Source organism: Camelina sativa, chromosome 19 (genome assembly GCF_030686135.1).
Source record: "Camelina sativa cultivar CO46 ecotype springtype chromosome 19, ASM3068613v1".
Lineage (NCBI taxonomy): Eukaryota > Viridiplantae > Streptophyta > Magnoliopsida > Brassicales > Brassicaceae > Camelina > Camelina sativa.
The window spans coordinates 12231059-12253059 of NC_141898.1; the positions used below are offsets into that span (position 1 = coordinate 12231059).

Here is a 22001-nt window from a genome sequence, read left to right on the forward strand (position 1 = left end):
AACCGTATATAGACATATAACTATTCATTATTTCTACTGTTATATATAATAATTACAATATTATATTTCTACATTTTTGGTTCTTACACATGCTCTAATTAAAGACGTTAATTAGATCAAATTTTAGAAAGATGACATAGCGGCTGAATTAACTAGGACATTGCGATATTTTAAAACTTCGTTTATGAGATTCAAAAAATCTTTACGTTCGAGTTGGCATTTCACATGGATCATGTAAATACACAAAGGTCGATCATATGATCTCGAAAATTGAAAATTATATATGTGCACTCGATGACAAGAAAGCATGAAGGGGACATTGCTTTTTAGTCAAAAGCTATTTGACAAAAGATCGAGGCGATTTACTATAGAATATTGTTTCTACCGAGATTGATCGTATTATATCAAAAAAAAATTAAGGAACCAGATATTATATCGAGTTGCTCACTGTATAAACAAGATAACAACCATTTGCATTCGCATCCTTAAAGAGTGCACATAACCGCTTATAAACTCTAAGAATCGAAGGTAGGTATTGTACATGTACATCTAATACTTATAAGCTCATAATAAAGAAATAAATCTAAGTAATCATATTCATTATTTCTCAGCTGATGATGAATATAAGAGGTGTTACAAACTTGAAACTAACTGAACTTATCGTAGCATTATTTCTTACATGATGATGATTTTTATTTACATAGGAGATAAAAGAGAAAACATGTACTAGAAAATTGAGGATTGGGTTGGTGGAGTGGTATAAAGAAATGGTTAAATGGGTGAGGGATGTTGACAAGGCAAAGACAAGAGCCTGATTTGATGGGGTTTGGTATGTTTCTTTCGACGTGACTTGTCTCTCCCTCTTCATCACTCACTCTCATTTCCTAAGAGATTAAAGGACTCTTAAGAGATTGAAGGAATCTCCAAGTCCAAGTGTTGAAGTATATATTCAGTCGCGAATTTCAAATATTTCAACTAGGTTTGTGCATTTGACCACAGTTTATATCTTAACGAATTGTACAAGTGTTACTACCGTGGTTTAAGCGGATTTTAACTTGTAAATATTTTTGTAAGAGTTATAAATGATTAGAAAAACTAGGCTTCATTTGGGAGATAGGGTCAGGAAAGATCGGAGAAAGATCAAAAGTGGGTAGCTAGTTTAAATAATTAGGTAAAATTAGTTTTGAATATGATTATTTTAGATAATATCAGATACATTTGAGCATTTTTTATATAATTTTGGTAATTTTCAGATGTTTAATTATATATAAATGTAATACTGATATTCGTTGTACTCATATCAAAACCATTTTCCGTACAATATAGGAAACTGAACAAAACAAACATCTACTATATTGTAGGGTCTGCTTAAAGACTAGGTACTTTGAATGTGTATTTTAGATTTTTTTTGTCCATCAATATTACTTTGAATATATATTATTTTTCATCTTTTTTTTCAGTCATCAGTGAATCAACAATGTCCGATCCATAACCAATTCTTATAAGGCGGGGTGACGCGATTTAGTGGAGTTAAACTCTGATGGGATAAATCGCAAAAATGGTGCTATAACCATTTGATTAAAGATACTTCCGAATATTTTTCATCTTTTTTACTGGAAAATTCAACTCCTCACTTTTGTTATTTTACAGTATTGTATTATCAGTTTTGTATACTGAGTAATTATGCTTCCAAAATTCAGGCCACATTAACACAAGTTTTATAGTTCCAAAAAACTACAATAAATCATTGATTTTTTTTTTTTTTTTTGACTAAAGATGATATCTCGACTGGAAAAAATGTTTTAGACGAATCCAAAAGGTCATAGGATCTAATAATCGTAGCCGATGAGGATAAATTATTAAAAACTTATCTGAACCTAAGGAGATTGATAAATCTCGGCTAAAGCAATAGACAAAAGCAATAGGTATATATTACTTATTTATTAGTTTAGTAATTCTTAATTAAAAATTAATAATGCTTTTCTAATATTTATTTTAAAAAGACAAAGTATAAAATAAATAAAATCGTGAAAATAATTATTAGGAAAAAGAAAATAGTTTCAGCTTATACTGTTGGATATTTATTACTGACTAGACTTAATATAACCGGTCAATTACTGGAAAACAATGGGCATACTTAAGATTAAAAGATACTATTACCTGTCTAATCCATGTGCCATTCATATTTTATGAACTGTGATCGGCCCATTTGTGTTTCAAGTGTTTATATTCTTTTGGTATCTAATGATTAACTAACAAACAATTAGACAAAATTGACTCCTATATTACTATATTTACAAACTCAAACAATTTAATCATCTATCAGTATGCAAATAAATACTTTCACTAATCCATGCATGTTTTCTGTCGAATTAAGGTTCGTTCATGTGGCTTTACATGATTGGAAGTTTAGGGAATAAATTTTCTTAAATTATGTATATCTAATTAATATGGAATATTTATGATCAATTGATAATTTCATGAGTATCACGGATATTGAGGAATATGTTCATCACTTCAGAGTAAGATGGTCAAAAAAATATATTATTATCAGTGTAATTATTTACGATAACTCGTACAGTATTATTGTAACTATTTTACAGAATGTTGACTTCGAAATTTTGGGATATTTCTATAATTAAAATGGTTTTTTTTTCAGACATGCATGTACTGAATGTACATATGCCTTTTTATATGGTCAAACAGTTTCTGAAATATACAGGTTTACTAGTTCCCTAAGTCGGGTTTCATGCTGACATTTATAATAAATGAACTAACTCTGTAATTCTCTTCTGAAACTTTTTTAATTTTTTAAATCCATAATGTCCAAACTATTTCAAGTAGCTAAAAAACTATACATATGTAATGGTAGAGTGTTTGACAAAAAAAAATGTAATGGTAGAGTACATTGCTCTGAGATTCTTCATGGAGTTCTGGTTAAGTTTTCTATGAGTGATACAATTAGCCAAAAGTCAGATCTAGTGAAGTGCATAATACTTTTTGCTTTGTTTGATTGATTATATAAATGGGAATCGATGGTAAGTCCAAATATGGGATATTCGAAAGAAACCAACAAATTTTACGTAAAAAAAAATAAAGTTGTGGTGGTGCAATATTTAAGAGCGTTTTGGTGCCATGTTCGGTTGGCCAGTTTGATATTGATATGGTTTGTATTTTTTTTAGTTAATTAGTTTAGATTTCAAATCACAACACTTGATTACAAGAATGCATAACACTCTAAATCACTATATAGCTAAAACACATGTCAATCTTGCCGGTTGAACCGGATAAAAAATCAGTGGTAGACTTACAATCCATAAGATTACGGCCACTCGTGAAAGAAGATTACTAATATACGACTTTGGCGAGTTACATTCACGTAAAGATGTTTCGTCTAATTAATTTCATGGTGGTTAGAAGAATTCCCAATGTTATCATTCACCCAAAAAAAGGCGTTTTTTCATAACTATTATCTTTTTCCTGAAAAACTATTTTCCTATAAAATATTATTTATTAATTAAAAGTTTAATACTATGAACGTTACAATTATCTCTTCCACTTTCAAAATCTAAGTTTCTATCATATATGTTTATGCTCACGTGTAACTCTAAATGCTGTAAGATAGATTTTCACGAGCTTCTCCCAACTCCCAAAGAACTATCCTCAGTTCTCGTCAGCCATGATGCAAATGGCCCTTGAATTCATTTTTTTTTTTTGTGTTGCGAAGAAGAAGATTGAAGTTACTCTTCACTCAGTGTCCTCACTTAGAACATGAACCTAGACCAACAAATAGATTCTCCGTTTATATACCACAAATGTCTACTCTTTTATTATGAGTCTGTTATTATTATTATTTTTTGTTTTCCATTTGTTTAGTTGTAGCCTGTATTATCTATTCATTACGTTTAACTAAGACACATTTTATAACCAAGATGGTACAGAAAAAACGGGAGACCGTATGCAATTAAATTAATATATATGACTGGTATTGCTCGACAAACTAATTATAATGTTGACCAATTTGATTAACGGAATTTCACCGCCCAATTCCACTTGCTTTGTATGCGATGAACAGTTGACCAAAGGAGACAATGTGTACCAAAGAGGCTATTAACAAATCTCACAAAGGAGTAATTAATACAATTCATACATAGACACGTTGAGAGAACTTATTATTTCTTCTTTTACAAACAATAGGAATTCGTTTCATACTTTATATAGTAGCTAGCTAGTAGTATTATAAACTACCTAGCTACAGTTATATGTGCTCAAGCTAGCTAGCTTTCTATTTTCTCTGCTAGTATTGGGGATAGGAGGATGTTTTTGAAGACTAACGTGGACTGATACTACAAATGCTGCACAGAATGATATATAGTATTGTAGTTTCGTGTATTTTCAAAGTGAAAATGCTGAACACACTTGAGCAAATCACTATTTTCTATTTAATGCTATTAAGTCATTAAGAAAAATATGTAACTAAGTCAGTGACCCCATATTGGATTCGTCGAATAGTTGATACGAAAAGGCACATCTCTTCCTGCAAAGTAGTAAGTCTTATATGTGCCATATTTCTGTTATCCTACATCCTACTAAAATCTATACACAATAGATCCTGATCAATATGTGACCTTCCTCGTAATTAAAACATAATTTCCCAAAAAAAAAAAAGAGAAAAACATTTCCCGGTCACTAATCAAAAACTTTCTAGCTGGATGGTTAACTAAACAAAATTATCTTAACTTAAATTTGTAGTAACAGAGAATAAGTGATTAACTAATATCTAATCAAGCCCACGTGTCATAAACCCCACATATGAAAAAAAAAAGAGCAAAGGACATGCACATGCAATTACACGAATACATACACCCCACCACCATCCTCTCTCCCTTATATTATTATTGCCCCTTCCCTCTCCTTTCTTCTTCCCCTCTTACCTCTTCAGAGAGAGAAACAATACATTTCTAATCCACTACAAGTAATTAATATGATCGGACAACTTATGAACCTCAGGGCGACGGAGCTCTGTCTCGGCCTCCCCGGTGGCGCTGAAGCCGTTGAGAGTCCTGCCAAATCGGCGGTGGGAAGCAAGAGAGGCTTCTCCGAGACCGTTGATCTCATGCTCAATCTTCAATCTAACAAAGAAGGCTCCGTTGATCTAAACAACGTCGCCGCATCTACCAAGGAGAAGACTCTCCTTAAAGACCCTGCCAAGCCTCCTGCTAAGTAAGTTACATATATACATGTTTATTTATATATTTATTTTTTCCTGGAATACGTATCAACAATTTGATCCACACATGTATAAAACATATAGTTATATGTCCTCCAAAATTACAAATATTGTGAGGGGACTATAAACATGCGAACAAAATACAAATTCTTGAATGTTAAATATTACATATATACTTTCCATATGCATAATCCTTTTTTGTTTGGGGTTAAAACTTAAAATATATGTAAAACTTTGATATAAATTTGTTTTCTAACAATATTATACCAAGAAAATAATATAATAATAATTAAAGTGTGGTTGATGCTTAAACACCAATATATACATGCGTACAAGCAAACATGAATAATACATGTTATAATCAAGCCAATATGGTCCATAATGCATGGTAACTAATAATAATAACATCGGTTGATTTACACATTTATAAATAATGCTGTTGTCTGTAGAGCACAAGTGGTGGGTTGGCCACCTGTGAGGAACTACAGGAAGAACATAATGACGCAGCAGAAGGCCAGCGGCACGGAAGAGGCCAGCAGTGAGAAGGCCGGCAGCGGCAGTGGAGGAGCGGCTGGAGCCGGCTTGGTGAAGGTGTCCATGGACGGTGCTCCATATCTCAGGAAAGTTGACCTCAAGATGTACAAAAGCTACCAGGATCTCTCTGATGCCTTGGCCAAAATGTTCAGCTCCTTCACTATGGGTACGTGTTAGACATTTCCTATCGAAAAGTATGGAAAAACTAAATTGGTATATAACAAATATATTATTTACTATATCTATTCATATATACAAACTCATGACGCTGACCAAGATAGAACGACACATTCGCATCTTATACATATGAACAAGATGTAATCAATCTAAATGTGTAGACTTAACTATGTAGTATATACGAATAATGACATTATAAGCACATAAATTTATATGATTTTTGAATGTCTTGAATAATTTCAAGGAAACTATGGAGCACAAGGAATGATAGATTTCATGAACGAGAGCAAGCTTATGAATCTCCTCAATAGTTCTGAGTATGTCCCAAGCTACGAGGACAAAGATGGTGATTGGATGCTCGTCGGCGATGTCCCATGGGAGTGAGTCAAACTTAATCACTAACGTTTCATATTTTTTAACTTATAACTTGACTCATTAACCACATTTCCGAAATTGGTAGAGACACAGCCAAAGATACTCAACATCCATGTTTGATAAATAAGTACAACCATGCATTGGTTGGCAAGAGACAAGAGGATCTTTCAAATTATACAATAGTATCAATAAGTTTAGAGCTCATTCGTAGCTGGCACAACAACTTCTTCTCACCACTTATTTCTTAAAACCTTATAGAATAAGCTTTTAATGTTAACGACTCCTATACTAATGTTCTAACCGTAAACTTGAATATCTATTTCAGAATGTTTGTCGAGTCTTGCAAACGTTTGCGCATTATGAAGGGATCTGAAGCAATTGGACTTGGTACACCCCTAACTCTTTAATTTTTATTTCATTTTTTTCCTTTCTGTTTAAATAAATGTTAATTATGTTATCTTGGCTTTGTTATAGCTCCGAGAGCAATGGAGAAGTACTGTAAGAACAGATCTTAAAGTCAAAAAAAAAAAAGAAAAAAAAAAGGAACTATCAATGATCAACAATATGACGGGTTCTTGATTTTATATGTATTTTTTATATGATTTTATGTGGTTTTCTCCTATATATATGTGTGTTGTAATTTTAAATACTTGATGGGTATATAGGGCTATAGTATTATTTTACCAGTAAGATGTGGACAAATTTGTAATGTGACCAAAAGAGAGGAAACTTCAAAATCTCTGTGTTTGTGTCATATTTATTGCCCAACATGTGTCTGTCGGTTTGATGATCAATCACAACTTGATATATATGCATATATAAATTATGTGTATGTATACATGTACATGTGTTTTGATCCCTACTATGCTTCTTGTCGTTTCTTGTGTGAGTTATTATAGTTTTTTTTCGCAAAATGAATAATTACTTGTTATGTTTCTATATACTACTTACTTACAATGACACCTTAGCTTTTATTTCGTTCTTTCTAAAAATAAAACTTTATTATCAATATGTTAAATCTGCTGTGATTCATCATAATATTTGTGACAAATTTGCAAAGAATTGTTGATGTGAAAGCTATATTGGAGATGATTTGTGTGTGTGTGTGTGTAGCAATTATTGAATTTATAGTTTGCAATGTTAACTAACCGTACGTGTAAAATGACTGTCTGGTATTGGAGGTAGTCGCAAAAAAATGTAACGGGAGATATGTGGATACATTGATCTTTCAAGCCTACTAATTACAATATTGTATTAAACAAGTCACATACTCGTATTACTTTTTCTGGGTTTAAATGTTACACATATTCGTAGTATAGCTAAACTTTTTGTTAACATGAGAAGTGTTTAGTTGGTTTTAAGAATCCGACACTTACTCGAAGTCTTTAATCAATCAACATATCCACGAACAAAAAGTAGAAATTGAAGTTGGTTTGTTGTCATTTCGTCATAAATTGAAGTCCTAATTTTTTCGGACATGTGGTCCGTAATCTGTCATATTATAAACTAAATGATGATTATACATGTGTGGCAGATTTACAAGATTAATTAAGCCATCTCTCCAAAAACATGTTGTTTTCTTAATTTCAATCTATGTAAAAGATATTCATTAATTATAATTAGAGCCGGCGGAAGACCCACGCAGATGAAGCATCTGCTTGCGACCGTAAATATATAGGCATATAATCGGTAGGCATATAATCGGCCTTTTTTCATCAAATGTCTCTTTATCCTAGTGGTAATAGTAGGGCAATGCAGTCATCCTCATCCTGAGTTCGAGCAGCAGCTCTTTCATTCCTTTAATTCATCATTTTTTCCTTAAAAAAATTTAAAAACAGGTACAAAAAAATCATTGGGCTTGTGGCCCTATATATCTCTGCGCCGGCTCTGATTATAACAACTTTTTGTATAATTAATTTATTATACACTCCCACAAGAGGACATAAACTTTTAGTCCAACAGTTTTAATATTCGAATATTTCGTTCATATTTATAATTTGTTGGCTTACGAGTTATTATGGTTCTTATTTTTGGTTGATAAATTATTCATATTATAGACTACTTTAATAATCTCATCTAAATTATGTAAGTCGTTGATGCTTCCAATTAGTTCCAAATAGTATAATTTGACCTCTTTTGCGCTCTAATTTTGTGGGAGGAATTTATAAATTCAGGGCCCATGAGAGGGGTAGGGAACAAGAGCATGTGGATGTTCATGGGTCTTTTAATTCATATGGCCATTATGTTATTGTAATTTGTACCCTATTTTCCCAATCACGAGAAGAAAGTTTCATCCTATTTTATAATTTGTCTCAATGTTTGTGTCATATTCAAAATTTAATTATACTCGCATAAATATAGATATAATATATGCCCGATCATTTTATCGGAAAAAAATAACCAAACCAAGGTCAAACGTGCAATATGATAATGACTTTGTACCCAAAAAAAACTAAAGCAATGCGCAATCTTATGGGTCCTAATTAAGTAATTTTTAAACACCAACAATATTTGACTATATAATTCTTCTTATGTATAGTAACTATACTACGTCCTCCTATCATAAATTTTGATTTGAATTATAAGCTTAGAGCCATATATTAATTCAGCTAGGCCAGGTCCATTGAAAATTCAGGCATGTTATTACAAATGAAGTCGACTAATGAGTTTAAGGGTAAAATTTATTGGTAGTACCAAGCTCGATCACATAAATCTATTTTAAATTTTAGCTATATTTTATAAACAAAATAATGAGTGCCATGGGATCACTAAATACAAAATTCATGAGTTTTGATGATTGCAATACCCAAACTTTTTCTTGGATCTGATGCAACGATGGAACTTTAATTTCTTTTAAAATTAGCCAAGTGACGAAAAATTGCTAAAGCGTCTAGGGCCATGCATGCATGCGTTTGCAAATTCTAGGTTAAAAACTCAAATCTAATAAATTGAATAAAGAACTATACGACTATCTTATTAATTTAATATCCAAAACAATGTTGAATGCAAATGTATAATATAGAAAACAAATTAAGATCCAAACAACACAAACAATAAATATTCAAATTACATGGAGATATACGTGTTAAGTTATGAAAAAGCATTTAGGAAACTACAATAGCATGCCCATTTGTTTACTTAATTAAAACCACATATGCGAAATATTTCTACAAGACTAAAACAAAGGGGTGAGAAATTTAAACGATGATTTTGGGACTCTTTACTTGCATGCATTTCTCCATGACTTTAAAGTTGTTGAGTTCAAGATAAGCAGCATAGTAACAATCACATTAGATGTTCTCTTAAAATACTTAAGAGTTTAGAGTGGCCATGTTGTAATTCAAAATTTTGTACATTACACTTTACACATTGCAAACTTGTACAAAAAGCCTCATGAGCCCATTTTATGGAAAGGCCTATATTGGTATCTTTCAGAGAGGATGGTTCAATACTTTCCGTGAAGACCCAAAGTCATGGTCGAAGACCCAAAGTCATGGTCTTTCTAGTATTTTTACTCCTACGAAAATAAAACTAATGCTGATAAAAAAAAAAAAAAACATCAAAATATTAAAATAAGAACAAACATAGCTGAAAATGTTTTTTTTTTGAAAATCTACAAGGAATCAAAATATTAATACGTTATACTCCATCTGTCTCTAACTGTCTCTAATAGATTGATATACAGTGTTTTAACATTTTCATACATATTAAGAAAAGTTAAAGTGTTTATTTCTAAACTAATTTATAATTGTTTTTTGGTAGAAAGAGAAAATATAAACCACTAAATAATATGCCACTTGGAAAAAAGTATAAAGTAGAAAAGTTATTTTAGTTTTTTAATGTACAAAATTAATCTTTTTAGGAACACAATTTGTTTCCAAAAGATCAATTTATTAGAGACAAAGAGAGTACAATAGCTTAGATTTTAGACATGCATGACATCTAATTAGACACTTCACAAAAAAGATTTAGAAATATTTTCACGTATTTTTTCTTTATATACCAATTAATGTGAATTTGGACAAGGCTAATGTAAATTTTATGAATATCTAATCTATAACTTCATAAAGGAGATTTTTATTATTTAAAAAAACTTCATAAAGGAGATTTATAGATATTTTCTAAGAGATATTGTTCTTCTAATATAGTAATATACATTCATAAACTGATAAACACTAAAATTAGCAGTTGACAAAAAAACACACACACACACACACACTAAAATTAGCTTAGAACACTTAATTTTTTCAGACTTTCTAAATCTATTCGTTGTCAATTGTGTAACAACAGAATTTGTGAACGTTATCTCTAACTCACCAATAATATATGGAATAACATTTACATAAATAACATCATTTAAGAATATATACAAAATTTTATGGTATATCTAGCATAATACACAAATTTGGTGTGACGCAAGATGAAATTCAATGTATATACTGATATACATAGATTTTTTAGAAAGTTGAGAAATTTTGACAGGTATTTTATTTGCAAATATTTTTGCAATATTAAACAAAAATATACATAGAAAATTATTGAATATTTACTATTTAGAGATTTTAAGTCAGAGATACACATTTAATTCAATTTTAATTTAAGTTTTAAAATGTTCAATTTTAATATGGTGAATACGTAATTGCTAATGTAAACAAAGGTGCGGTTTCCTTACGAAAATAGTTATTGAAAAATATTAGGACTATAAGTTAATTATTAAATAGAAATTAAAGAGCTTGAAAAATAAAATATACAAAAATATATGAACAAATTTATAACTCTGTATTTGAATAAATTTGCAGTAAACTTTATAAATAAAATTTTAAACCCAATGCATCACTCAAATTACCATGCATATATATATATATATATATATATATATTGATTTTAAGCTTTTCATGTTGAGCTCTAATTATATCAAACCAAAACGTCATGAAATATTTTTAATTATTATTATATTACATCATAAACAGTGGTCTTTTAGCCACAAGACAAATTGGTGAACTTTCTCTCTAACTGTCAAATAAAATATGGGGTAATTTTTAAAGCTAGCATCATTTAAAAATATATATAATTTAACTATATTATCTGTCATAGTAATACACAAGATTAGTATGGTCCAAAAAAATATATATATATATACATATCACTAATTAGAAAAATTCAGAACTTTAACATGTACAATTACATGCGTATATTATTCTCTATTTTGAACAAAACATGCATAAAAATTTACAAAATGCAGAGAATTTAGGTCAAAGATACGCATTTAATTAAAATTAGTAAAAGTGGTAAGAAATCTAAATTATCATTTGGCTAATACGTAATTGCTGACGTAGAAAAATGCAATTTCCTTAAAAATTAGCAATGTTATATATTAGAATATAAGTTGACAAAAATAAGAAAATTTAAAAGTAGAGAGCTTGAAAAATAAATAAATATAATTTAAAAATATTAGCTGGCTTAATACAGAAGATTAGTGTGGTCCAAAAAAAATTAAATGTGTATTTATAAAAAATTTTGGAAAGATTCGGAACTTTTGACACGTAATATACATGCGGATATATTTCTCTATATTGAACAAACATGCACAGAAAATTACAAAATTTCGAGATACACATTTAATTTAGTTTTAGTAAAAGTGGTAAAAAATCCAAATTTTCATTTGGTGAATACGTAATTGGTGACGTAGAAATAATTTATGTAATTTCTTTACAAATTATAGTAAAGCTAAAATATTAGGATATAAGTTAGCAAAAAGAAAAATAGAGAGCTTGAAATGTAAATTATTTTATGAACAAATTTATAGCTCTATACTTTGCTTTACAATAAGCTTTTGAAGTATATATAATATTAAACCTAATGCATCACTCAAAATAACCATTGCCAAAAGATTTTTTTTTTTTTTTTTGAGCCACTTAAGATTATCTTGTTTTTTTCACTTTGAGCTCTCTTTTTATATACATTCACAAAACAAACCCTATCGAAAAAATATAAAACTCGAAACCTCTCTTTCTTACACAATCTTTTTTCCTCTGACAGACAAAAATCCAAAAAAAAAAATCAACAATCATCCAATTTCAGCTGTAAAGTTTTGTTTTTTCTTCATAGAAAATGCACCATGCTGCTGCGTTACGTGAACGATATATATAGCTAATCTATTACAAATCTCATCGGAGATTTGTGCGAATTTTTTTTTGGATTGGAGAAGAAGATGCCAACAGTACGAGTGAAGAAGACGGACGTTGCTCGATGCTTCACATGTCCTCTCTGCACCAAACGCTTCGTTGTTGCCACCACCATCATCGAGTGCCTCCACACCTGTCAGTATAGATGACTCTTCGATTTTATTTTTAATTTTCTTGAGTTTTGTGTGATTTTATGGGTTATCTCGTCCTGGATTTGATTTGGTTATGTCATATGTAGGTTAGAAATATTTTCAGATTGTTTCTGAAACTTCGATACCAATTTTTAAGTTCATCTTTAATTTGGTGAGTAGTGTTAGCTTCCGTACTATGTTGTATTTTAACATGTAGCTGTGTAAATTTTAGGATTAAGCTAAGTACTGTTTTGCAGATGAGGGTTTACTTATACAAGTGGATGGTTCAGTTTCAGTTTATGTCTTTGTGATTTCAAGTTAGTTTGTCTATAGTTTTGTTGTATTTTGGTTTGAGTGTAGATAACTTTGATTCTTTTTGTACATTAGTATATTCTTTGGCTTGTTATGGTTTCATATATATCTGAGGCTTTAAGTAAGATGTAATTGGGACTTATACAATTTGTGGCAACAGTTTGCTGGGACTGCATACATGACAAGTTTACAACACAGAAACTGAGAGCTTGTCCAGTCTGCAATGTTGATCTTGGTGGTTTGCCTCTCGAGAAACTCAGGTATAGTCTCTTTTTTCCATATTCTCCATATCATATACATGTTTTAATTTTTAAGATGTGTCTTTGGTGTTCTGGTCTTATTCTGGCTTGCTTACTTCTTAGAATCTGCATATATCGATAACAGGTGTATAACAATTATGTGATTTGAGCTATCTTTGTGAGTGCAGGAAGGATTACGGGTGGATAGAATTGAGGCAAAAAGTCTTCCCACTAAAGACAAAAGGTGTAAAGGCAGAACCTAAAACTGTAGGAACCTCTTTGAAATCATCCAAGAAGAAGAAAAAACCTCTAACTTCACCCCTGGAGTCTTCATCTAGGGTACCATTCTCACCTGCTGCTCCATTGGAACCCAATGTGGTTGTGGAGGAGAATCACAGAAATATAGTGCTAGGTCTTATTTGTCCGAGCCTGGAGAAACCGATAATCACGTTTAAGAAACGTGGAAGGAAAGCTTCAGTTCCTAAGAAGAATGATTCTGGAATGGTATCTGAACAGCCTAATGTTAAGAAGCTCCAGCCATTTGATCTCAACAACGAACCAGATAACGGACTGGTCAGTATATAATCTTTGTATAGTTCTTTTTTTTATCGTTGTTTGCAACTAATGTTTACTGTCTGAATTGATTCATTTACAGGACGAAGCTGAAGCATCAAGATCTCAAGATTGCATACCGAACATCAACGATGCTGTCGTGCCACTAAACATGAACGATGCTGCTTCTGTGATTGTTGAACTAGCGAATGGTGTTGACCCTATTCACAACAACTGTGTTGTGAATAGAGAAACAAAGGAAGTACCAGTCCAAGAGAATCATCAAAACACTATCCTTATCAGAGATACAGAGGAGGTATCTGGTCAGAAACTGATGAACAATTCTAGAGGTAAACAAGGATGTGGTCGCTCCAGGTCAAGGAAGGAAAAGGGTAAGCAACCGGTGGGAAATGGTTATGGGTCGAGACTGAGACCCCGAAAGGATGGGAGGACGGTTCCTCCAGCAGCTGTTAGTACACCAGAAGTTGCCATTCCCGTGGAAGGGGAAAAGGAAGTTGAAAGACGTGACAATCCAGTTTTCAAGCCAGTTTGGTTTAAACTAGTGGCTTCAACGACTCAGTAAAGCTTTTCTTTTTTTCATATCTTTAACCTATATATGATATATTCTGATTATATTTGAAGCATTTTACGACTCTTTTGATTTGTTCGTTTTACAGCAACAATGAAATGCTACTTCCAGATATCAAATCTCCCTACATACGTGTAAAGTAAGTACGAAGTTTCTACTATAATCTCATTTCGTTTTCTGTGTATGTGTGTGTAGGTTGAATGTGTGGTATATATTGATTCTTTGATTTGTTTTTATATTCACAGAAATGGAAACATGACTGTCTCAAATGTCAAGAAGTATCTAATGGTTAAGATTGGTGGTGTCTTTGAAAACGAAGACGAGGTAACTAATATTTTCTCTATCTTTCTCTCTCTCCTCTCTTATCTAATGCTTAATATTCTGACCTCTTTTTGTAGGTGGAGATATGGCTAGGGCATGAGCCACTGTCTTCTTCACTGACACTACAGAACGTGATTGATTGGTGGGTTCAAACAACTCCATTGCCTAAGCGTCAAAGCGCAATGGTTGGAGACTCAGCTGATGATTTCGTCATGGTTCTCCATTACAGTTTCAAATCTGAGTGCTCTGCCTCTGGTTCTGGATCTGGGTCTGGCTCTGAATAATTCTTCTCAGAACATCAAATTTTTTATCCTTCTTTGTTAAAACTCATTTCTTGCTGTGCAAGAAAGCATGAATAAGTTCCTTTTAAAAGACTTGCTAAGTTTAGCATCCTTCTTTATATAATCATTGCTGAGACCTAAATATGGAAACCCTTTGTTTATTTGATTTGACAATCCCTTTGTTTATTTGATTTTGCTTGCTTGTGTTGTAACTTTTGAGGATTTAAAACGGTATCGTTTCGTACTATATATAGAGTGGCTCATTTTAGCTAGTTTAAGTTATATTGTGATAAGATGCGCTGGATTTATACTTTGTTTGGTTTAGTTATGGTTAAAGGTAGATCTGTATCCAAACAAGGCTCTAGACTCTAGTTATCTCTCCACTCTTCTTTTGCCCGCCATGGATAATAAAAACACAGAGCCAGAGCTTCGTGGCGGCTAAAGCTGACATTTTTATTGCATATTTCAATCTTTTATGGATTGGATTGGATTGGATTAACCCATCAATGGCGATGAAACCATGTCTCCATTTTTGCCCAACTACTGTCACGAAGAAGTTTGTCTACTCGTTTCAAAGCTCCTTAGGCTTCCGTTTTTTAAGGTACAGTTCATCAATTTCACTTGGGTCTTGTAAAGGTGTTGCCTTTATTTCAAGAAATGATCAAACTCCATCGAGGAGATTTAGCTTAAGTAGGGGTGGTGGTAATGGTGTGTGGTTGGAGAATTGGAATAGGGTTCAGAAACGTAATCAACCTAAACCTCCTAAAGTAGTTGTTAATTATCGTAAAGAAGGGAACTTTTCTGGGTTAGGTGATAATAGTAGTAGAGATGGTGATGGTAGTACAATGGAGAAGATTGTGGAGAAATTGAAAAAGTATGGTTATATGGAAAATGATAAGGAGGTTCAGATTCAGGAGATTGAACAAGAGAGAAGGATTGAGAAAGGATCAGTGGAGGATATATTCTTTGTGGAAGAAGGGAAGTTACCGAATGTTAGAGGTGGATTCACTGAGGAATCGTTACTTGGTAGAGATAGTGGAGAAGTTGGGTTTCCTTGGGAGAAGATAAGTGCAAAGGAGAAGAAGGAGTTGGAAGCAGAGTGGACTGCGAAGAAGGAGAATAGATACTCTTTGGCGGAAATGACACTTCCGGAATCAGAGTTAAGGAGGTTGAGGAATTTGACGTTTCGAACAGCGAGCAAGATGAGGATTCGTGGTGCAGGTGTGACTCAGGTGGCAGTGGATGCAATTAAGGTGAAGTGGAAAAGCGCTGAGATTGTGAGATTGAAGATTGAAGGAGCAAGTGCGCTTAACATGAGAAAGATGCATGAGATATTAGAGGTTTGCTTCTTCTCATCCCCCCAATAACTGTATTTGGTTGCATAAGGCTTGCTTTAACTCCAATGTTCAATATGATAGCATAAGCACAAGCTTTTGTCAAATTCCTTTTCCTTTATCTTGTTAAAATGTACTTTTATTTCCCTCTCTATGACAGAAAAAAACTGGTGGTTTAGTGATTTGGAGGTCAGGGACTTCCATCTCTTTGTACAGAGGTGTCAGTTATGAGCTTCCATCAGGAAAATGGAACAAGCAAAGAAGAGACGAGACGCAACCTTCTTCCTTACCTGAAACTACAACTATGGTGGATAATAGTGATGAAAAAGTTCATGTTCCTAAATTAGAGAAGGAGACAACTAGTGTGGAAAAGAAAGACCAGACATCTCAACGAGAAGTGGAATATGAAGATGAAATTGATGAACTGTTAGATGGTCTTGGTCCTAGGTTCATGGACTGGCCGGGAGACAATCCATTACCTGTAGATGCTGATTTGCTTCCAGGTGCCATTCCTGGTTATGAACCGCCTTTCAGGATACTTCCTTATGGAGTAAGATCATCTCTGGGACCAAAGGAGGCAACAGCTTTGAGAAGACTTGCCAGATCTATTCCTCCCCACTTTGCTTTAGGTATGAGATTTCTAATTTTTTAAAACTCTTTTGGAGTCTGATAGAGTCTTTGAAGAGTAGAAGTTTCTTTTGATTTTCAGGTAGAAGTAGGCAACTCCAAGGCTTGGCGACAGCAATGGTCAGGTTATGGGAAAAGAGTATGCTAGCAAAGATTGCTATTAAACGTGGTGTGCAATCGACTACCAGTGAGAGAATGGCTGAAGATCTCAAGGTAATAAAGACTCTTAGCTGATTAATGTTGTTGGTTATTTTGTTTTGGCTTCCTGATTGGAGAGAAAATTATATCATCTTCACTTTCTGGAAAATTGAGAATGAGAGCTTAAAAGTATTTTTTGATCCTGTCATGATATAGAATATTTATCTATGATAATTCTTCAACTCTTCATTTTAAGCATCTCTTGTTCTGTGTATACATTTCTGCTCTATTTGTCATTTATCTGGATTTGTAGCTGAATATTTGATAAGTAACTGCAGAAATTGACAGGAGGTATAATGCTATCTAGGAACAAAGACTTCTTGGTTTTCTACAGAGGAAAGAACTTTTTGTCACGAGAAGTAGCTGACGCACTGGTGGAGCAGGAGAGATTTGCAAGGACTTTGCAAGACGAAGAAGAACAGGCACGTTTAAGAGGTTCATCGGCTCTGATTGTCCCAAGTAATGAACCTGCTAATAAACTTTTTTCTGCTGGTACTCTTGGTGAAACTCTTGATGCGACTGGTAAGTGGGGGAAGAATCTAGATGATGACGATCATTCAGACGAAGTGAAACAAGAGGTTGAGATATTGAGGCATGAAAATCTTGTCAGGAAGCTTGAGAGGAAACTTGATTTTGTGAGTTCTTGACTTGTCTCTTGTTTCTTTGATCCTACCTGTGAGTTAGAAGATTCACATATCATGTGTTAGAAAGTTGTTCTCTAAGTTAAATTGGATTGCCTCTTCTGCTTTAGGCTGAGAGAAAGCTGTTGAAAGCTGAACGTGGTTTGGCTAAGGTGGAAGCGTGTCTTAAGCCTGCAGAGCAAAGAGAAGACCCAGAAAGCATAACTGATGAAGAGAGATTTATGTTCCGCAAGCTTGGTTTAAAAATGAAAGCTTTCTTACTTCTAGGTAAATATCAATAACAGATGAGTGTAGTCGAGTCTATTCTACATATGTTCGAATGTTCGAACACGTAAAAGAGGCCTGAAAATGTTGCTTTAGGTAGGCGAGGTGTGTTTGATGGTACGGTGGAGAACATGCACTTGCACTGGAAATACAGAGAGCTTGTCAAAATTATTGTGAAGGCTAAAACTTTTGACGGTGTAAAGAAAGTGGCATTAGCACTTGAAGCCGAGAGTGGTGGTATCCTGGTTTCTATTGACAAGGTCACCAAAGGATATGCCATTGTCGTGTACAGAGGGAAAGACTATAAGCGTCCTACCATGTTGAGGCCGAAAAATCTTTTGACAAAGAGGAAGGCTTTAGCGCGTTCTATTGAGATCCAAAGACGCGAGGTTTGCTGATATAAAAAAAATCATCATTTGCTTTCTTGTTTGGGAACTCATTAGCTGATTCGTTTTCTGTTTGCATTCAACAGGGTCTTCTAAAGCACATTTCTACGATGCAGGCGAAAGCAGAACAGCTGAGAGCTGAAATTGTAATGGATCTAACTCATTTTACATTGGCTTTTGTCTAATTATGCTGTGTATCATGCATTCAGTGACCAACCACAGAATGAAGTTTGTTCAGCAATGGTAAACTAACTCGAGAACCTGCAATCATTCTATCAGGAACAAATGGAGAAGGTAACAGAAAAAGGAGATGAAGAGTTATACAACAAGCTTGATATGGCTTATGCTTCTAGTGACGAGGAGACAGACGTAAATACCTAGAATCACTGTTTATTTTTATGGTTTTCAGTCATCATAGAATCTGTGTTTAAGGTCTCACATGGCTTGGTGCTACTCTGTAGGAAGAAGAAGATGATGATGACGATGCATTTTTAAAGACATATGCAGAAGGAGAAGATGGTGAGAATGTAGCAGAAGGGGAACTATCTGAAACTGTTGATAAAGATTGGGATTCAAATGAATCAGAAACCGAATTTGGTAATGATGCTGTACTTGACGCAGAGGATCTTCATACAAAATCAAAGATCTACCGAGCAACAAAGGTCGTCTGCAGCATCAGAGCTAACTGAAGATAAGCGTAAGAACAATGGAATGAGCGCTGCAATTTTAGCTTTAAGCTTTTAGGAGCTGTGGCATTATGATTAGTAAAATTGTAAAATAGATCTCAAGTGATTCATCATATGTATACAGTATACACCTCCATGAAATGAAAGCTAGATTTTGTCTTTTACTAAAACAGGCCAATAAGCTTCAGAGTCTTAAACTGTATTACAAGACACATTGGACCAAATTTTAGCACTTAATTCAAAACTACTCTGCATGGTTCACCTCTAAGACCACTATGCTCTTCTCAATGAAGTTACAAGACAACACAATCCATATTGCGTTTCTAAGAATTGGTCTAAGAATTCTCCAGAAACATATAAGATTATGACTCTCTCAGGCAAAAGATCTCACCTACGAGCTAGTCTCTGTCCAGCACCAACCATTAACGCCTTGCCTATAGCACTAGAATGAAGCCCACAAGCTAAAGCCACTCCTCCTACAACGATCCATTTCCAATCTACACCGAACTGATCCTTTTGTTTCCTCGCATTCTCCAAGGCTCCCCCTCTCTCTTCTTCATCTGCTCCAGATGTTTCCACCAAAACTATGTTCAGTTTTGTGGTGATACTGGCCATTTGCGCACTCCGTGAGAGAGACGTCCCTGTTTTTCGAGCAGTTTGGTAAGCCCTTAAGCCGGAGTTTAGCTTCTTTACAGCTCCCCACATGCCATGACGGACTCCTAACTTTGCTACATCTTTTGGGATTCCCATGTCTTCGTAGTGGACAAGAGAGACTTCACAAGCTGATAATTGTCCATCCCCTTCCCTGGATTCAACTGCATTTTTTCATAACTTGCTTAGAATCCGACATGACACAATATGGTAAAGGAAATTAAGCAACTTAAGTAGACATACCTGATTTGATAACCCAACTTGAGAAATAAAGCTGGACTCGCCTCGGCTTATCACGCTTTGGTAGAGCTTGATACGGTACTCCCTACAAACATTCAATACCAAAACAGTTTATCAGACGAGCTTTCTGCTATTCCATACTACTATAGAGATGTTTTGATCCACGAGGAAGCAAAAGCAAGATCATACCTTTGTCACAGCATAGTATTTTTTTCCAGATTCCCATATTCTCCTGCCAATGATGTATTCCCGGTCACTACAGAAAAATGGGAACTGCAGACAAAAAGGAAATAGTAATGGCTTATATACAATACAAGTTCATGAAGGATAGTGAACAGAAAGAGAAACCAAAATACTTTTTTTATCCAACGAACAATAGTAGTTCCTGTCTTAGGATCTTCCTCCAAAGTTTTAAAGTAAGCAAGCATAGGATCCCATTTAGGTCGAAACTCATCATCCCAGAAGAAATCCCTGACAATGTCTGGCGTTGCATCCTCAAACACAGTTCGACTACGATAAACAACAGGACCTCCCTGACAAACAACATAACAGCCTTTCAGGAACTAAATCATTGATGTCAATATGTCATAAAAACAAGTACCAGATAAAAGTTGTTATTAATATATTTTTCCAACTGCTGTCTCAAAAACAAGTACCAGATGAAAGTTGTTATAAGCTTAATGCCCAATCATACCCATACAAAAACCTCAAAGTACATAACCTTTTCGATGGAACCAATGCAACTGGATTCTGACTCTAATTTAGATTCAAATCATACTAACTAGATTCTGGTTACAAAATCTTACCAAAACTGTCCAGTACTTCTAAGATGTTACCAAGAAACAGATATAAAAGAGCAAAGAGTTTAATAAAACTTAGATTACCTCAGGCTCATGACGCCAAGCTTGGTAACTCATATTAGGAGTAGACTTATCCATCATAGATAGCCACTCAAAATTAGCATTTCCAGCTTCAAGCAGTTGCAACAAATGCTCTAGATCCTTCACTGTCACAACAACATCTTCCTCCTTCTCTGTAACTTTATCATTTGCTCTGTGCATATGAACAATAAAAATCACTAATAAGTAACAGAGCCAAAACATATATTGATTCTTTCGTCAGACTAACCGTGAAAATGCTTCTTCTTCATCGACCGGTTTAGACATCGAACCATTAATAACCGCCGGTTTCTTGGAACTCGAACCGAGTCTTAACCAAAGAGTACGGAAAACGGAAAAAACAGAGAGAGCTGTGAAAGCAAGCCAAAGACGACGAGCACCAAACCCAGGAGGCGGAGCAGTACATAGAAACCGAAGCTTAGAACGGAACCCTAAATAAACCAATCCAGTCCACCTTGGACGCCAAGACCAACCAATCAAAAGCCCGATCGTAACAGCTACCCAAATCGTAACTGCACATACCACAACGTCGACTAATGTAGGTTTATTGAACAAATCCATGAAAAAACTAGTAACGAATCTGGCACTAAGATATATATTTTCAGATTGGGCTCTGTTGTTTCACCGGAGAATCTAACGACATTGAAAAAGGAAGCGATCCAAAAAAAAAAAGAGAGAATCAAAGAAGATAAGAGTTTTCTTAGTAGTGAATTTATTAAATTATTGAAAAGAAATAAAATTAATTAAGTTTGGTATATTTGCTGTACCGAAAAGACTTTGGCGCGGTGTTATTATGATAGGAACAAAACAAGCACAATGGTGATGACGTGGTTTTGATCGTTAAATCAAAAAAATCTCACGCTTTTAGCCGCATTTGTTGTTTGTTGTGGATAAGAAGATTACATAATTCACTTGACCAACAAAAATTAGGCACGTGACATTTTCCTAAAAAAATATATATATTTTTTTTCTATTTTTTAATACATAAATTGTTGTTTTTACTTTTTATCAACCATTGTGTGTTCAAGAAAGCAGTCTAGGCGGCTGTCTAGGCGCCATTTAGGCGCTAGGCGCTCAGCAAACTCCTAGACAACCATTTAGACCGCATAAAATTACATAATATTGTTTTAATATATATTTTTTATTTTT

At 33.7% G+C, this 22001-nt stretch overlaps 4 protein-coding genes across 4 annotated transcripts; 3 read left to right on the top strand and 1 right to left on the bottom strand.

The window, feature by feature from the left end:
* The first annotated feature begins 4786 nt into the window (after positions 1 to 4786).
* Positions 4787 to 7070, top strand: LOC104766210 (auxin-responsive protein IAA7). The gene is made up of 5 exons (XM_087500435.1): positions 4787 to 5223; positions 5680 to 5930; positions 6186 to 6321; positions 6642 to 6703; positions 6791 to 7070. The coding sequence occupies exons 1-5, from the start codon at positions 4985 to 4987 to the stop codon at positions 6829 to 6831; spliced, it is 729 nt and encodes a 242-aa protein (XP_087356561.1). The 5' UTR covers positions 4787 to 4984; the 3' UTR covers positions 6832 to 7070.
* Positions 7071 to 12156: 5086 nt separating this feature from the next.
* LOC104767776 (putative E3 ubiquitin protein ligase DRIPH) lies at positions 12157 to 15138 on the top strand. Its single transcript, XM_010491757.2, has 7 exons — positions 12157 to 12636; positions 13105 to 13204; positions 13372 to 13756; positions 13839 to 14314; positions 14413 to 14463; positions 14570 to 14648; positions 14723 to 15138. The coding sequence occupies exons 1-7, from the start codon at positions 12528 to 12530 to the stop codon at positions 14927 to 14929; spliced, it is 1407 nt and encodes a 468-aa protein (XP_010490059.1). The 5' UTR covers positions 12157 to 12527; the 3' UTR covers positions 14930 to 15138.
* A 121-nt stretch (positions 15139 to 15259) lies between these two features.
* Positions 15260 to 19232, top strand: LOC104766212 (CRM-domain containing factor CFM3A, chloroplastic/mitochondrial-like). The gene is given in 10 exon segments (XM_087500436.1): positions 15260 to 16266; positions 16421 to 16889; positions 16970 to 17100; positions 17364 to 17720; positions 17837 to 17993; positions 18087 to 18379; positions 18463 to 18522; positions 18656 to 18745; positions 18838 to 19012; positions 19015 to 19232. Coding segments are annotated over 10 exon segments (2613 nt in total). The 5' UTR covers positions 15260 to 15432; the 3' UTR covers positions 19062 to 19232.
* Positions 19199 to 21694, bottom strand: LOC104766211 (uncharacterized). The gene is made up of 6 exons (XM_087500437.1): positions 21082 to 21694; positions 20838 to 21006; positions 20310 to 20486; positions 20143 to 20226; positions 19957 to 20038; positions 19199 to 19877 (listed from the first exon to the last, which is right to left on the bottom strand). The coding sequence occupies exons 1-6, from the start codon at positions 21411 to 21413 to the stop codon at positions 19450 to 19452; spliced, it is 1272 nt and encodes a 423-aa protein (XP_087356563.1). The 5' UTR covers positions 21414 to 21694; the 3' UTR covers positions 19199 to 19449.
* Between the last annotated feature and the right edge of the window lie 307 nt (positions 21695 to 22001).